This window comes from Lotus japonicus, chromosome 4 (assembly GCF_012489685.1).
Source record: "Lotus japonicus ecotype B-129 chromosome 4, LjGifu_v1.2".
In the NCBI taxonomy this organism is placed as follows: Eukaryota; Viridiplantae; Streptophyta; class Magnoliopsida; order Fabales; family Fabaceae; genus Lotus; species Lotus japonicus.
Window position 1 is genome coordinate 250497 of NC_080044.1, and position 17191 is coordinate 267687.

General features: G+C 41.4%; 1 protein-coding gene across 1 annotated transcript in view; it reads left to right on the forward strand.

Annotated features, from left to right (window-relative positions):
- LOC130711839 (dynamin-2A) overlaps window positions 1-16849 on the forward strand; it is a 35085-nt gene extending 18236 nt beyond the window's left edge. Inside the window, exons 15-22 of the mRNA XM_057561604.1 lie at window positions 2184-2260; window positions 8012-8068; window positions 8413-8560; window positions 8657-8805; window positions 9081-9194; window positions 9277-9344; window positions 10621-10796; window positions 16184-16849. Of these exons, the coding sequence (XP_057417587.1) occupies window positions 2184-2260; window positions 8012-8068; window positions 8413-8560; window positions 8657-8805; window positions 9081-9194; window positions 9277-9344; window positions 10621-10796; window positions 16184-16422 (1028 nt within the window). The 3' untranslated portion in view covers window positions 16423-16849. The remainder of the gene's footprint in view (window positions 1-2183; window positions 2261-8011; window positions 8069-8412; window positions 8561-8656; window positions 8806-9080; window positions 9195-9276; window positions 9345-10620; window positions 10797-16183) is intronic.
- Window positions 16850-17191: the final 342 nt, after the last annotated feature.

Consider the following 17191-nt stretch of genomic DNA (forward strand, 5'->3'; position numbering starts at 1 on the left):
ATACATGATAGGTCTTTTATGAGTTTTTTTATGGAAATCAGACTGACGGATAGTTTAGGGATATGAAGGACATTTTTAAGGGTTTTGGATGGGCTTATTTCAACTTCTCCTTGACCTGCTGCAGTCATCAGAGTGCCATCTGCTGTGGATATTTTCTTATTGCTAGGGCAAGGGGTGTAAGAGGAGAAATGTTTAGGTAGGGGTGTCATGTGGTCAGTAGCCCCAGAGTCCAGTATCCAATATTGGTTATATTGTTTATCTGAGGCATTAAGTCCAAAAGAAAAAGGAAACTCACCAAACGTACCTGAATATGCTAGAGAACAACTACATGTTGGTTTATCAAACTTGTTGAGGAGCGATCTCATTTTCTCTAGATCATCCTGGTTAAGTTGAATCAATCCTCCTTTATTTTCTTCACTAGTTCCAGCAGCTACGTGCGCATGTCCTCCCTTTCTTGTGTTGTCTCCTTTTTTTCCCCACTCCCTATCTCGGTTTTAGGGCCCCCACTCTCTACTAGGTGGCTTTCCATACAGCTTCCAGCAATTCTCACGAGTGTGGCGAGGCCTGTTGCAGTTGGTACACCACACCCCTTCACCTTTCTTCTCCATATTGCTTAATCCCCCTTTTTTCTGATCTGCTATCATGGCCGAGACCCCAGAAGCTTTCATGGCTGAATTTTCCACAGTTGGGGTTTCTAGCATTACTCCCCTTCTGCTTTCTTCACTTCTGACCATAGCTACTACTTCATTAATTCCTGGAACTTTTTCTTTTCCGAGGATCTGGGCTCTCACTTGATCAAAATCAGAGTTAAGCCCAACCAAGAAATCATAGACTCTATCTTGCTCAATATACTCTTTGAGCATTGCTGAATCTGCTGGGCACTTGGCTTTTATGACCCTGTAATGATCTAACTCCATCCACAGTGATTTGAGTTGATTGGCGTACTCTGTAACAGTCTTGTTTCCCTGTTTTGCAGCCATAGTCTTCACCTTCACGTCATATATTTGAGCAGCATCTTTAGCTTTGGAGTATGTCTCCTCCATGGCCTTCCAAATCTCCTTTGCAGAATTAAGAAACATGCAAGTATCAGTGATTTCTGGGATCATTGAGTTCCATAGCCATGCCATGATCATAGAGTCCTCTTCGTCCCATTTTGTAAATTTGGGATCTCCTTCTTTAGGGGCATCACCAGTCAAGTGGTTAGCTTTCCCTTTACCTTTCAAAGTTCTGCCAACAAGCTGGGACCATTTCAAGTAATTCTTCTCATTCAATCGGTAGGCAGTGTTGATGTTCTGCAGTTCTTCCTGAGTTTTCTGCACCACTTCATCAACTGGGTTCACCATAGCCACAACAGTACAACAACCTCAATGCAGTGAGGATGTATTCTGAAAGGAATGATCAACAGCAATGAAGGTTGTACTAAAAAAGTATGATTGACAGCAATGAAGGCTGTCCTCTAGGGTTTTGATTTGCGCAGTCAGAGGCGGCTCCCAGAATTTGAGAGCTCTGATACCATCTCAAGAATTAGGGTAGAATGAATTGATTTTCCTTAAACTATGCTGAGAATACATCAGTCATATATACAAGGCTAGAAAGCTATTTTAGGAAATACAATAACACCTATACAATCAGATCCCTATGATTAAGGGATATTTCCCTCATACACTATAATTGTAATATGCTAAATAAGGAAGTAAGACAACTAATAAAACTCTGATTCTGACAGAAATAATACAGCTAATATAACAGATTCTAACAATGATGAACAAATAGTATTATTTGAGAAGACAGCATCATTGAGGGAGAAGAGAAGTTGAGAGGATTCTTTCTGTTTCACCCTATCTTTAATAAGGAGTAGATAAAAATAGGAGTATCTTGTTATATTTTTCAATTATAACATGAAAGAAAACAAATGGCACATTTGACTCATTTAGCCATCCTCACCAAGTGGGTGTTGGTCGACATTAATTTATTAAAGCTTTAAATCTTATTCCAAAATAGTTTTCCATCATTTTAGAGTATTCATCTAAACTAAGGAGCACGGAAGTTTCTATACTTTCCCTTTCCTTCTGGGTGTACCTTTTCCTTTATTCTCTGTCCAATCCATTTCAAAATGAGGGGTCATATTTTTCTTAGCGTACAAGTTTGGTATTTTGAATTAACTCTGTAAACTCTTAATGCAGGATATTTGTTGAAAAAAAGTGGAAAAGGAAGTGGTTGGACTAAGCGATGGTTTGTTTTAAATGAAAAGAGTGGCAAGGTTAGTAAATTATCTTGTTCAATGTCTAATGCTGACTGACATGATTCAAGACTGTTCTGGTTCAAGCACTTAAACACCCAGCATTGAAGCCTTGTAATTGCTGAGAGGTGTTTTATAAGGATAAGAACTTTTGGTGAAATTGAAACTTATATTTTATCGTTAATAATTTATTGCTAAGGACAATAATTTTTTTAAGGTATTAGAGTACATTGTATGAATGTGTACAGAGTTACACTTTAGTAGTTGCTGACTGTACTAACAGTCAGCACTAGGGTTGTTATAATGAGCTGGCAATTCAGTTAGGCTATGCGGTTATGCTTAGCTGTCAACTGAGTCAGTTAGATGCTTAGCTGTCAACTGAGTCAGTTACAGTTGAGTTTGTTAAGCTTGTTGAACAAGCTATAGAGTTCTATATAAGTTGTAATCAGTCTCTTGTATCATTAGCTTTTCAATCATCAATGATAAACACTTTTTACAATTCTGAGTTTCTCTAACATGGTATCAAGAGCCTTCTACGATCCTTGAGATCCTTTTCTGATTTTTCTTCTCTTCTTCATCATCATGGCTGATGAAGTTCATGCAGATCATGCTTCTGCAATTCCTATGCCAGTTCCGGTTGCTGTTGCTCAATCACAGTTGAGTTCTTCTACATTGGTTCACAAGCTCACGCTGAAGCTTGATGACTCCAATTTTCTCTCCTGGAAGCAACACGTTGAAGGCATTGTTCGTACACATAGGTTACAGAGTTATCTTGTTCATCCAGAGATTCCACTGCGGTTTCTCAGTGAGCAAGATCGTGAGAATGCAGTCGAGAATCCTGCATATCAGGTTTGGGAGCAGCAGGATTCAGCGTTGTTCACGTGGCTTCTCTCTTCACTCTCGCCTTCTGTGCTTCCAACTGTGGTGAATTGCAAGCAGTCGTGGGAAGTGTGGCAAGCTGTGCTTGATTTCTTCCAGGCTCAGACGATTGCGCAATCAACACAGCTTCGATCTGAATTGCGAACCATTACCAAAGGATCGAAGAGTTCATCTGATTTTCTCAAACGCATCAAGTCGATCGTGAACGCTCTTGTCACGATTGGCGACCCGATCTCGTATCGCGAGCACTTGGAAGCGATCTTTGATGGTTTGCCAGATGATTATAGCTCTCTGATGACGATTGTTTACAATCGCAATCAACCTTGCTCGGTCTCGCAGGTTGAAGCGATGATCATCGCGCATGAAGCACGTTTGGAACGCACGCGTGTGCGTCAGATGCAAGCTTCGTCTCCAGCGGCGTTTCTCGCTCATGCATCTGCGCCACCACCGTCGCCTCAGGTTGCGCCACCACCGGCGACACCTATTGCACCACCTCCGACGACAGTTGCGCCTCCACCGCCGGTGCACTCAGAGGTCAACTACGCTGCTAGTAGCGTTGACTCGTCAGGATCTGATAATCGCAATCGCTCCAGTGACTCACGCGGTTATGGCGGCGATCGTGGTGGCTACAATAACTACGGTGGACGTGGTGGTCGTTCCAATCGTGGTGGACGTGGCGGCGATCGTTCCGTTCAATGTCAGATCTGCCACAAGTATGGCCATGACGCAAGCATCTGTTATCATCGTGGTAGTTCTTCTCCTTCTGCGTCTCCTTCACACAGTGGTGTTCTACCACAGGCTGCCTTAGCCTCACTTCTTGGTTTCAATCCTAATTTTGGCATGCTACCACAGTTTGGTTACTCTCCTTTCAGAGGCATGTCTCAGTTTGGTTCCCCTGCACAGTTTGGAGTTCCATTTACTGGAGCAGGATTTGGTGCTGGTTTTACCTATCCTTCAAGTGCTATGATGTATCCTACTGCACCTGCCTCTCTTCCTTTTGGCATGTTTCCTCGTGCTTCTGCTCCACATCCTCGAGCACCACAGGCGTTGCTCACAGGACCAACATCTTCTGCTTCTAACCTTGGCACTTGGTTTCCAGACTCAGGAGCAACACATCATGTCACTCATGATGCCTCTGCAGTTTCAGATAGTGTGTCCGTGGCTGGTAGTGATCAAATCCTGATGGGAAATGGTAAAGGTTTGGCTATAAAATCTGTTGGTTCTGCCTCTTTTCCTTCTCCTTATCACACACAAACCACTCTTACTCTTAAAAACTTGTTGTTAGTGCCTGATATAACAAAAAAACCTTGTGAGTGTTAGCAAATTTGCACAGGACAATGGAGTTTTCTTTGAGTTTCACCCCTTTCATTGTGTTGTTAAATCACAGGACACTTCTAGAGTTTCGTGGCTCACTTGGCAAGGATGGCCTGTACTCCTTTGATGGCATGCACTCTTCCACATTTCTCAAGAATTCTCTTCCTGTTCAGTTTCCTTCTGTTTTTGCTGTTTCCAAGAATAATTCTGATGTATCAAGTCCTAGTGACTCTGCTTTTAGTATTGTACCTAGCTAAAGTTCTTATGACTTATGGCATAATAGATTAGGGCATCCTCATCATGAGGCTCTGCACAATGCATTGTCCACTTGTAAGATTCCAATTCCTAATAAATCAAAATTTCATGTTTGTCATTCTTGTTGTGTTGCTAAGTCTCATCGTTTACCATCCTCATCTTCTACTACTAGTTATTCTACACCCTTGGAATTAATTTTTACTGATCTTTGGGGTCCTGCATCGGTTGAAAGCACTTCTGGTTGCCTTTATTTTCTAACTTGTGTAGATGCCTACTCTAGGTTTACTTGGATATATCCAATTAAGAAAAAGTCAGAAACCAGCTCAGTTTTTCTTCAATTCCAGGCAATGGCTGAGTTAAAATTTGGTACAAAACTGAAATCAGTACAAACTGATGGAGGTACAGAGTTTAAGCCTCTCATTCCTCACTTTGTCAAAACAGGTATAGATCATAGAATTACATGTCCTCACACACACCATCAAAATGGAAGTGGGGAAAGAAAACATCGTCATATAGTGGAAACTGGTTTGTCCTTACTAGCTTGTGCTAACATGCCTTCCCAATATTGGGATCATGCTTTCCTTACAGCTGTCTTTCTCATCAATAGGCTTCCAACACCAGTTTTGAGTAATCTCAGCCCTTATCACAAACTGTTTAAAGTTCCAGCTGATTACTCTATCTTGAGAGTGTTTGGAAGTGCATGCTATCCTCACTTGAGGCCCTATAATTCTTCCAAGTTAGAGCTCAGGTCTAGAGAGTGTGTGTTCCTTGGTTACTCTTCTTCTCATCAAGGATACAAATGTCTAGATAGTGATGGAAAGATTTATATTTCCAAAGATGTAAAATTCAATGAATTCAGATTTCCTTACACTACATTGTTTCCTTCCTCTGTATCTGACTCTTTTTCTTTGGGAATTTCTTCTTGTATACCACTGGTCCCACATGGTCACACACTGGCTCCTCTCCAAGAGCAGCAACATTCTGCTCCAGTGGTTCCTTCTCCTCAGCCAGGTACACCTGTTTCTGCAGTTGGGTCTACTGCATCTGTTGAGACCATGCCCTCTTTGCAGACTGCTTCAGGTGCTTCTCCAGCTGTTCAAGGCACTCCTACTTCCTCAGGGTCCATATTTCAGCAACCAGCAGCTGTTATTTCTCAGGGAAATGTTCATCCCATGCAGACTAGAGCTAAGTCAGGGATTGTGTTACCTAGGCTTCACCCTACATTGCTTCTTACACAAGCTGAACCTACAACAACTAAGCAGGCTTTGAAGGATCCTAAATGGCTTCAGGCTATGCAAGCTGAGTATGATGCTCTCCTTGCTAACAACACATGGACCCTTGTTCCTCTTCCTTCCAATAGAAGGGCAATTGGTTGCAAATGGGTGTTTAGGGTGAAAGAAAATCCAGATGGTTCTGTCAATAGGTATAAAGCTAGGCTAGTGGCCAAGGGGTATGATCAAGTGCATGGTTTTGATTATGCTGAAACCTTCTCACCAGTTGTAAAGCCAGTCACAATCAGGCTTATTCTTTCCTTGGCTGTTACTAAACATTGGCATATTCACCAACTTGATGTGAATAATGCCTTCCTTCATGGTGCCCTTCAAGAAGAAGTTTATATGGTACAACCACCAGGTTTTCAGCAAGAAGATAAGCAGCTGGTTTGCAAGCTTAATAAAGCTTTGTATGGTCTCAAACAAGCTCCAAGGGCTTGGTTTGAGAAATTGAGGGCTGCTTTGGTCAGAAATGGTTTCAAACCTAGCTGTTGTGATCCCTTTCTCTTCACTCTCCACACAGCAACAGATTGTGTTTATGTCCTAGTCTATGTTGATGATATAATCATCACTGGGAATTCTCTTTCACTGGTTCAACAAATTGTTACTAAACTTGATTCAGAATTTGCTTTAAAGCAATTGGGCAAGTTGGATTATTTTCTTGGTGTACAAGTCCAACATCTTCAGGATAGATCTCTTCTTTTAACTCAGTCCAAGTATATTGGTGATTTGCTGGAAAGGGCAGATATGGCTGATGCTAAGGGGATCTCAACACCAATGGTTAGTGGTGCAAAACTAAGTAAATTTGGTGCAGATTATTTTGAAAATCCAACTCTTTACAGATCTATAGTTGGGGCATTGCAGTATGCTACCTTGACTAGGCCAGAAATTAGCTACTCAGTTAATAAAGTCTTCCAGTTTCTTAGTCAACCTCTGGAAGAACATTGGAAGGCAGTAAAAATGATTCTTAGGTATCTCAAAGGGACTATTCATCATGGTTTACACATTAGGCCCTGTTCTCTATCTTCACTAGTGTCTTTGGAGGCTTTTTGTGATGCTGATTGGGGCTCAGATCCTGATGATAGGAGGTCCACTTCCGGATCTTGTATTTTCTTTGGTCCTAACTTGGTTTCATGGGCTTCCAAGAAACAAACTCTAGTAGCTCGTTCTAGCACTGAGGCAGAGTACAGAAGTCTGGCCAATACATCTGCAGAATTGCTTTGGATTCAATCCTTACTTCATGAGCTTCATGTTCCATTTTCTACTCCAAGAATTTACTGTGATAATATGGGAGCAGTGGCCTTAACTCATAATCCTGTGTTGCACACCCGCACCAAGCATATGGAACTTGATATCTTCTTTGTCAGGGAAAAAGTTCTCAATAATTCTCTTCATGTGCAGCATGTGCCTTCTATTGATCAGCTTGCTGATATATTCACCAAGGCTCTTTCTCCTACTCGTTTTGAGGCTCTTAGAAACAAACTCAATGTGTGTGAGAAACTGGTTTCCCACCCACCTTGAGTTTGCGGGAGGATATTAGAGTACATTGTATGAATGTGTACAGAGTTACACTTTAGTAGTTGCTGACTGTACTAACAGTCAGCACTAGGGTTGTTATAATGAGCTGGCAATTCAGTTAGGCTATGCGGTTATGCTTAGCTGTCAACTGAGTCAGTTAGATGCTTAGCTGTCAACTGAGTCAGTTAGAGTTGAGTTTGTTAAGCTTGTTGAACAAGCTATAGAGTTCTATATAAGTTGTAATCAGTCTCTTGTATCATTAGCTTTTCAATCATCAATGATAAACACTTTTTACAATTCTGAGTTTCTCTAACATAAGGAAAACCTCTAAGGACAGGAGACTTGAATATATTGTCCCCATCATATTTTTTTCCCATGAGTTTTATTTAAATTTGTTGCATGGATTGATTTGATGGTACCAATAACTAAGCTCCAAGGCTAGGCACCTGGGCCTTGAGTATTTTGCCTACGCCATAGAGGCTATGGTTTACTCTTTCTAGACATGCGGTGATTTAAGTCTGCTTTACATTACCAGCTTGGATACACCAAGAAGCAAGAAGAGAGACATTTCCGAGGAGTAATTACATTAGAGGTATGAACATCTTGTTGAATTCTTGAATTTATGTTAGAAAGCCTATGCATTTTAATTTTAATTGTTATTGGTAGAATTATGAACAAGGAAAGGCAAATAATTTAAACACTGTAATCAGTTCAAATAAATCAAAGCGACTATGTTGCTTCATGTAAGATGAAGTTCGCTCACGTCTTGTCAATATTCTCTCACATGTGGCAAAATTCTTATTTTTTAAGCTTCATAATTATAATGATTTGGACATAATGCTTCATTTAAATAGAGTTTGACGTTGATTGAAATAATGAATATTATTGAACCTTCAGCATAGTAATGCCTCTGTTGCTTTTGGATGCACTGATCAGGAATGCAATATTGATGAGATTTCTGATGATGATGAAGCCCCTGCAAAGAGTTCCAAGGATAAAAAGTCCAATGGGCCTGATTCTTTAAAATCAGCCAACCTCATTTTCAAGATAACGAGCAAGGTCCCCTATAAGACTGTTATGAAAGGTAATCACTATTGAAACATATCCCACCCGTGCTTAATCTATCACCAGATCTGAACACTGCCAGGACTGTTCCAAAGTTGAAACATGCATTTTGCAGCTCAAAGTGCAGTTTTGTTAAAGGCTGAGAGCATGGCAGATAAGGTTGAGTGGATCAATAAGCTAAGAAATGTTGCCCAGGCTAAAGGAGGTCAAGCCGTTGGTGAACCTAGTTTTCCTATGCGACAAAGTCTTTCTGATGGCTCCCTTGTAAGTTTTTTACATTATTTGTTCTTTAGTTTGATTCATTTAATAGCCCAATGCTGTTTCTCACAGTTATTGGTTTGTTTGGGATTCATTTGTTGAATACCAAAAATATTCCTCTGATAGCCTCCTTCCCCTGATGAAGATATTCATATAGGAAAGAATTATGACTGTTTGGAACTTAGGATAGGATCCTTTACTAACTGCTTTTAGTTTTTCAGAAGTTATAAACATAAACCATTGTACATATCAATTAGTTCATGCTGCAAAAACTTTTGCAGGATACTATGACTAGAAAACCTGCGGATCCAGAAGAGGAGCTCAGATGGATGTCTCAAGAAGTGCGTGGTTATGTTGAAGCTGTTCTTAACAGCCTTGCTGCTAATGTGCCAAAAGTGAGATTATTTTATTGACTGCCATAATTATTCTCTTCAGATTTGGTGCTTTTTGTGAGATCATTTCGTTTTGGCTGAGCAGGCAGTTGTTCTTTGCCAAGTAGAGAAAGCTAAAGAAGACATGCTTAACCAGTTATACAGCTCTATCAGGTTAGTGCTGTCTATTCTTCCCTTACTGCCTGATAGCTGTCAAGTGTATTGCTTCTTCATGGATATCATATGTTCTGTGCTTCTGGCATTCTTCCTCAAGTTACTCCTTTTACTCGCCAAAACAGTAATGTTCATGCAAGTGCAACCCAAGTGTTACATTCTACACATTTGCATATTTGATCATAATGTGAATGCTCTTGTGGGTTGATGTTTTTGATAGGTACACATGGTTTAGTTAGTTAAGTGAGGGAGTTATCATACAATTAGATAGTTAGTTAAGAGGATTGGTAAGGCTTGTTGCCTATAAATAAGAGGGGGTTAGAGAACCTATGCCATCTTTTGTGTCATTTGGGTATTGGGATTAGGAAGAGGGTGTGGACTCTCTAGAGGGTGTGGACTCTCTCTTGTATTCTGCTCTAGTTCCCAATTTGGGAATTAGGGATTTGTGTGAAATAATATCAGATTTCAGGGTGGTTCTATCAGTTTTTCTTTTTCATTTCCTCAATATATCTTGGAAATTAACAGAAACACTCTTTGGGTAAATACAAGGAGGGCTAAGTAAGTAGTTTATGCATTTGCTGAGGTATCATTTAGTGGACATGTTAGAAGAAGACAGATATGCTCCAGTTCTATGTTTGTTGCATATTATAAGCCAAATAAAATATGACCTAAGGTGGGAAAAGTGGTACGTTTTTATTCCACACTTCGACATGGAATTAAAGAGAACAAAATAGGATTCGTCGTTCCATTCTATCCGTATTTTGGATGCTACCTTATTGTATTTTGGAGTTGTATGCCTGCATCTTTTAGGATGTACTTCTACCATAAACTTATTCTGGGAATGCAGTATAACTTTGGTGTTTCTATGATTGCTGAGTGCTACCATTTCTGATATGTAGACAGACTGGGCACATTTGCTATATTCTTGAATTTATTTATTTATTTCACGTTCCTTCTTTTAAGTTCACTTTTCTGTTTAGTATAATTTCTTGTTTTTGATCTTATCCTTTCCCTAGTCGTACTTTCCCGTTTTACTGTCTATTCTCTAGACCACATGGTATAGAGGCTCTGATACTATTTGATGAACGATTTATCCTAAAGGTTAAATTGTTGGGTGAAAACATGAATTATTTGTATTATATTCTCAGCATGAATGTTCCCCCTCCCCTTATTTTTATTTCCAAAAAATAATAATACTTGAATCCTTGAGATATTCATGTTATCTACTTAAACGCTTCACTTATTTGCACATATATATTCATACTGTGGTTGGCAGCGCTCAAAGCTCAGCAAAAATTGACGAACTGCTCCAGGAGGACCACAATGTCAAGCGTAGAAGGGAGCGTGCTCAGAAACAATCTTCCCTTCTTTCAAAACTCACCAGGCAGCTTAGTGTCCATGACAATAGAGCGGCTGCAGCGTCCAATTGGTCTGATAGAGGGAGTGCAGCAGGTAATGTGTGTGTAAGATTGGATACTCTCACCACAAATTGTGTGTGAGGTAGACAATATTATTTATAATGATAAAAGTACAGAATATGCTAAGAATATTCTGAGGCATATTACAAAATAAAGCAAATAATAAATAAAGAAAATATCCCATAGGATATGATGTCTAGTTATCTCTAACACCCCCCTCAAGCTTAGCGTTGGATTGACATCAACTCGAAGCTTGGATCTAAAAAGTTCAAACAATGGACGAGACAACGCCTTAGTGAAAATATCAGCAAGCTGGAGAGAAGTAGGCACATGGCGAACAGCTAATCGACCTGAAGCAACCAGCTCTCGAACAAAGTGACAATCCAAGTCAATGTGTTTGGCATGCTTATGAGCAACAGGATTCTGAGCCATAAACAAAGCGCTTTGGTTGTCACTGAGGAGAAGAGGAGTCGCCGATAACCGAACACGAAGCTCATGAAGATTAAGCAACCAAACTAGCTCAGAAGCAGTATTAGCCATAGCTCGGTACTCAGATTCACAACTAGAGCGAGCAACAGTAGGTTGTTTCTTGGCACTCCAAGACAATAGATTATCACCAAGAAAAATGGCGTAGCCATAAGTAGAGCGACGAGTGTCCGTGCATCGAGCCCAATCAGCATCACTATAACCAAGAATAGCGGGGGAAGATGTACGACGAAATGTAAGACCGAAATGTTGCGTGCCACAAACATAACGAAGAATTCGTTTGACAGCCTGAAAATGATCCACAGTCGGAGCCTGTAGGAACTGACTCACAGTGTTAACAACATACGATAAGTCAGGACGAGTAATGGTCAAGTACTGCAAGGCCCCAACCAAAGAGCGGTAGTGCGTAGGATCTGAGTAAGCATCACCAGAGCTGACAAGATGAGAACCAGCAGCCAAGGGTGTCGAAACATGACTGGCCTCAAGCATCATAGCACGGGAAAGTAAATCATGAGCATATTTAGCCTGTCCCAAGAACAAGCCATCAACAGTATAAGTGATCTCAAGACCAAGAAAGTAGCCAAGCTTACCCAGATATTTAATAGCGAACTCAGCATTGAGACGAGCAATAAACTGAGTCAAAAGAGAGGGATCACTACCAGTAAGAATGATGCCATCCACATACACGAGAAGATAGAGAGTGATACGTCCTTTATAGAAGAAGAACAAGGATGGATCAGCCCGACTACACAGAAAACCATTACTCGTGAGGAACGAGCTCAAGCGCTGAAACCAAGCACGAGGCGCTTGTTTGAGGCCGTAGAGGGCCTTGTTCAAACGACACACATGAGTCGGGAAACGAGGATCAACAAACCCAGGAGGTTGTTCCATATAAACAGTTTCAGTGAGATGACCATGGAGGAAAGCATTTTTGACATCCAACTGATGAAGCTGCCAATTATTGAGAACAGCAAGAGATAAAATAAGGCGCACAGTTGTAGCTTTGACAACAGGACTAAAAGTAAGAGAGTAATCAAAACCCGGAATCTGTGTGAAACCCTGAGCTACCAAACGCGCTTTTAAGCGCTCAACAGTGCCATCACTTTTGAATTTAGTGCGAAAAACCCATTTACTGCCAACAACATTTGTAGTGGAAGGATGAGGAACCAAAGTCCAAGTGCAATTCCGATGAAGAGCAGAAAGTTCATCCTCCATAGCTGCCAACCAGTGAGGATGCTTCATAGCAGATTTGAATCCCTTAGGCTCGGTAATAGTATGCAAAGCAGTGAGAAGTTCAGTAGGCTGAGCATGAACCAATGCATAACGCGGATTCGGCCGAAAAATACCATTCTGAGATCGAGTCCGCGGGCGAGCAACAATAGGGGCAAGGGGTTCCGGAGACTCTGCAGGAGAAATAGCCGGCGGGGAAGCAGGCGGAGCCTGAACCACAACAGTAGGGGTGGCCGGCGGTGATGGGGAAGCAGAAGGCGGCGAAGGTGGTGCATCACCATGAAGAACCGTCGGAGCTAGTAGGGCCTCTGAGTCATCACAAGATGGACAAGGTAGAGAACTAGTAGGTGGGGAACTCTCCGGAATGGCAGGAAGAACAGGTTGCGGAGGTGTATGAGATCCTGCAGCTGGTTCATAAAACGTAGAAACGACCAAGTCCTTGTGTGAAGAGTGGGAACCTGTAAAAGGGAAGCATAATTCATCAAATTGAGCATGACGGGACACATAAGTCCGAGAAGTAGCCGAATCGAAGCATTTGAATCCCTTGTGGTGACCGCTGTATCCCAAAAATATGCAAGGAGTACTCCGAGGGCTAAACTTATTTTTCATGTAGGGACGCAAGCACGGAAATACCCGACATCCAAAAGGATGAAAATTAGCATACGTAGGCGCAACCTGAAACAAGAGCTGAAACGGAATCTGATTAGAAAGCACCTTAGAAGGGACATGATTCATAATATATACTGCAGTACTGAAAGCCTCAACCCAATAGCTAGTAGGGACATGCGAGTGATACAACATAGCAAGACCAAGCTCAAGAACGTGTCTATGCTTCCGTTCAGCCCGACCATTCTGTGCCTGAGTATGAGGGCATGAAAATCGATGAAGCACACCAGAAGAAGCAAATAAAGCCTGGGCTTTGTTATTAGTGAACTCGGTGCCATTATCACTTTGAAAAATTTTGATCGACCGGGAGAATTGGTTTTCCACAAATGCTTTGAATCGAACAAGGACATCATAAAGATCAGACTTGCGCTTCAAGGGATAAAACCAAGTAAACCGGGAAAAGTCATCCACAAAAATAACAAAATAAGAAAAACCATCAACCGAGGCAACGGGAGACGGGCCCCACAAATCACAATGTATGAGGTATAAAACTGCAGAAGCGCGTTTATGATTATCATAGTAGACTAAACGCTTACTCTTAGCCATCTGACAGGAAGTACAGCAGATAGACTTAGGCAAAATAGATGAAACATTGAAACAACCAATTTTATGCAAGTGTTGAATAATGTCGAAATTAACATGTCCTAACCGTGAGTGCCACAACTCAAAGGAGGCACGAGGTAATGGAGAACTGGTAGTAAGCAAAGCCTGCGAGCCTTGGTCAAGCACATAAAGCCCTTTATCACATTGACCCTTTCCCAGAACAGCACCTGTCTGGTTGTTCTGAATAACAAAGGAATCATCCAAAAATATAGCTCTAGCATTATGATCACGGGTCAATTTGCTAACAGAGACAAGATTATTGGTTAGCCGAGGCACAACCAAGACATTAGATAAAGGAACAGAATGTGAAACAGAACGAGAACCGATATGAGAAATATGTAAACCAGCTCCATTACCAACAAGAACACAATCATTACAAGAGTAAGCATGAGAATCTGTCAACTGAGATAGAGTATGAGTCATATGTGATGTAGCACCTGTATCCATATACCAGTCGGAACGGTTGGAGTTGTCCAATGAACAACCTGCAGCAAATGATTTTGCCAAATGTGCAGACTCAGAAGGACGAGCCCAACGAACCGGACATTTATCAGCATAATGACCCTGCTCATGACAAATTTGACAATGAGGAGTGTAAGAACCACGACGAACAAGGCCACCATTGTTGCGACGCTGACGATGTCTGCCATTTGAAGACTGATTTCCAGAAGGACGAGCCAGATTGCTCGCATTAAAGACAGCAGGCGGAGGGGTCACTGGTTCCGCAAGAGAAGCCTGAAAAATAGCATGGCTCTCGACCTTACAAAGAATGTCAGTAAAGAGAGGTATGGGTACTTGATCAAGCTGACCCGTGGAAAAATTTGCATATGAGGGGCCAAGACCACGAAGAAATCAGTGAACTTTGTCATCATTAGGCACAGGTGCACCAATAGCAGCGAGCTGATCACAAATAGCGCGAAATTTCCGCCCGTACTCAGAAACAGAGAGAGAACCATGACGCATGAGTTGGAGTTCATCACGGAGACGTAGTTCACGTGCCTTGCTGCGAGAGGCATAAGCAGAGTGTAAGGCAACCCAAACATCACGAGCAGTAGTGGCGCTTAGAGTCTCAGATAAGGCCTCTCAGTGAGGGAGGAAAGGAGCAGACTGTTGACATTACGATCTTGAACCTGCCACTGAGCATAGTGAGGATTGAGAGAAGAAGCATTATTACAAGACGGTTGAGTGACAGGTTGTACTAATGTCTGGTGAATAAATTCTGGCGGAGGATCGACGGTAGGATCAACAATTTCATACAAGTTCTGATTCTGAAGAAGAGCAGTAACCTGTTTACACCAGAGAAGAAAATTATCTGGTTTAAGTTTCACTGTAATCAGATGCACCAATGTGTCAAGAGACAGAGACGAAGGAGCTGTAATGATAGCCATGGCAAATGTAGTTAATGCAGCCGTATAAATAATTAAAATAAAAATTGAAGATGAAGAAGTCCAAGGTGCGGCTGGAGAGAGAAGGCAATTTGCTTGGAAAAAAAAAACAACAGTCAAGGGCCCCTGGATTAGTCAACTGTTAACGTTGACAACACAAAACCTTGTGGAAGAGACACGCGGCGCTGAAGCCGAGGTCTGGTGGGGGCAGCAGCCGCACGGAAAACCGGGAGTGTTGCGGCGCAGAAAATGATTGACGGCTGGCACGTGAAAGAAAGGTTGCGCGCGATCCAAGGCTGCACACGGGAACCGAGTGACGGCGCAAGAAAGATGATGATGCTGGCACGGAATCTGAAGCAATTTGCACAGAAAAATTGATGTGAGCCACACGCAAACCAAGAACGCAGCAAAAAAAGCAAGGAGGGGGCCACAAATTCTAAGAAAACGAAACAACGGCAGCGGCGGCTTTAGCGGCGGCTGGACCATATAAGAGAAAAGAGAACGGTGGCGGCACTAGATTTGGAGGCTAGGGTTTGGAACCTAAACCTGATACCATGTAAGATTGGATACTCTCACCCACAAATTGTGTGTGAGGTAGACAATATTATTTATAATGATAAAAGTACAGAATATGCTAAGAATATTCTGAGGCATATTACAAAATAAAGCAAATAATAAATAAAGAAAATATCTCATAGGATATGATGTCTAGTTATCTCTAACAGTGTGCAAAGTTGCTTGAGGTGATTTCGTGGATTTTTCTAGTATTTATATCGTACTGATTTTTCATGAAAGCTTAGCTGGTATGCTATTTGTTCGGGAAGAACTTGAAATTTTGCTTTCTATCTAGAAAAATATGATGATGATCATGGTATATAAATTTTATTGCCATTCTCTAGGAGCATAAAAGTGGTTTGATTTATTTAATGCGATGATTGCAAACTTTTTAAGTAACCACTGTTTGCATAGAATCTGCATATGCATCAGTTGAATGTATAGACTGTATTATTTAATTGCTTCTTATATAATTTTGTCGAACAAATTTATGCAGAAAGCAGCCCAAGAAGCTCTGGACCTTCATCAGGTGATGATTGGAGGTCTGCATTTGATGCTGCTGCTGCCAATGGTCCAAGCGACTTGTCATCTAGGTATGGTTCTGGTGGTCATAGTAGACGTTACAGTGACCCATCTCAAAATGGCGATATGAGTCCAGGCTCAAATTCTAGCAGTCGCCGAACGACACCGGCACGGTTACCTCCTGCCCCTCCATCATCTGGTTCAAGATATTAGATAAAGCCACATATGGTTTAAACCAAAGTTATCAATTCACGACTGATGGATGCCTTCAAATTTTCAACTAATGTCGAGACTTTCCACCACCTTGAAGTGACTTAGTCGGAATGTCATAGGTTTGTAGATAAGTATTGATGCCCTACCAGTCATCTGAAGGTCATACGCAGTATGTGTCCAATTTTATTCCCTTACTGGGTATGTGGGGGCTTTGTTGGGTGAGATGATATTGTGTCTCCCCTACATTCTTTTACTCTTAAAGATGTAATTGTTTTGTATCCCATGCGATTACCAGCATTTATATCAATGCGCGTTAATCATGAGTGCCTTTTTTTTTCTGGAACTTTTGTTAAGCACTTGATTGTTTCTGGTTGAATATAAGAAAAAGTTTGCGATTTTAATGGTTAGAATTTTCTTTTTTGGTCAAGTAATGGCTACAGAATTCACCATTGAATTGATGTCACTGGTCAAGTATATCCTTAGTCACTTGGCAATTTACTGCTAGTAGAAGGGTCTAATCGATCAGCGGAGCTGGAGCTGATGAAGACAATGGTATGATGCGCAGTACCCGCGAGATTCCGGGTAATTCCCTTATCGTACTATTTGATTATGATGCTACACATTCTGTTATAGACTTAGCTTGAGTGACGTGGTTAAAGCTAGATGTGACAGAATTACCGTTCGACCTGATAGTATCCATCCTTGTTTCATAAGGATGTAACAGTAGAAGGAATAGAAGTTAAGAGACGGATTCTGATGAGAGGTCGTA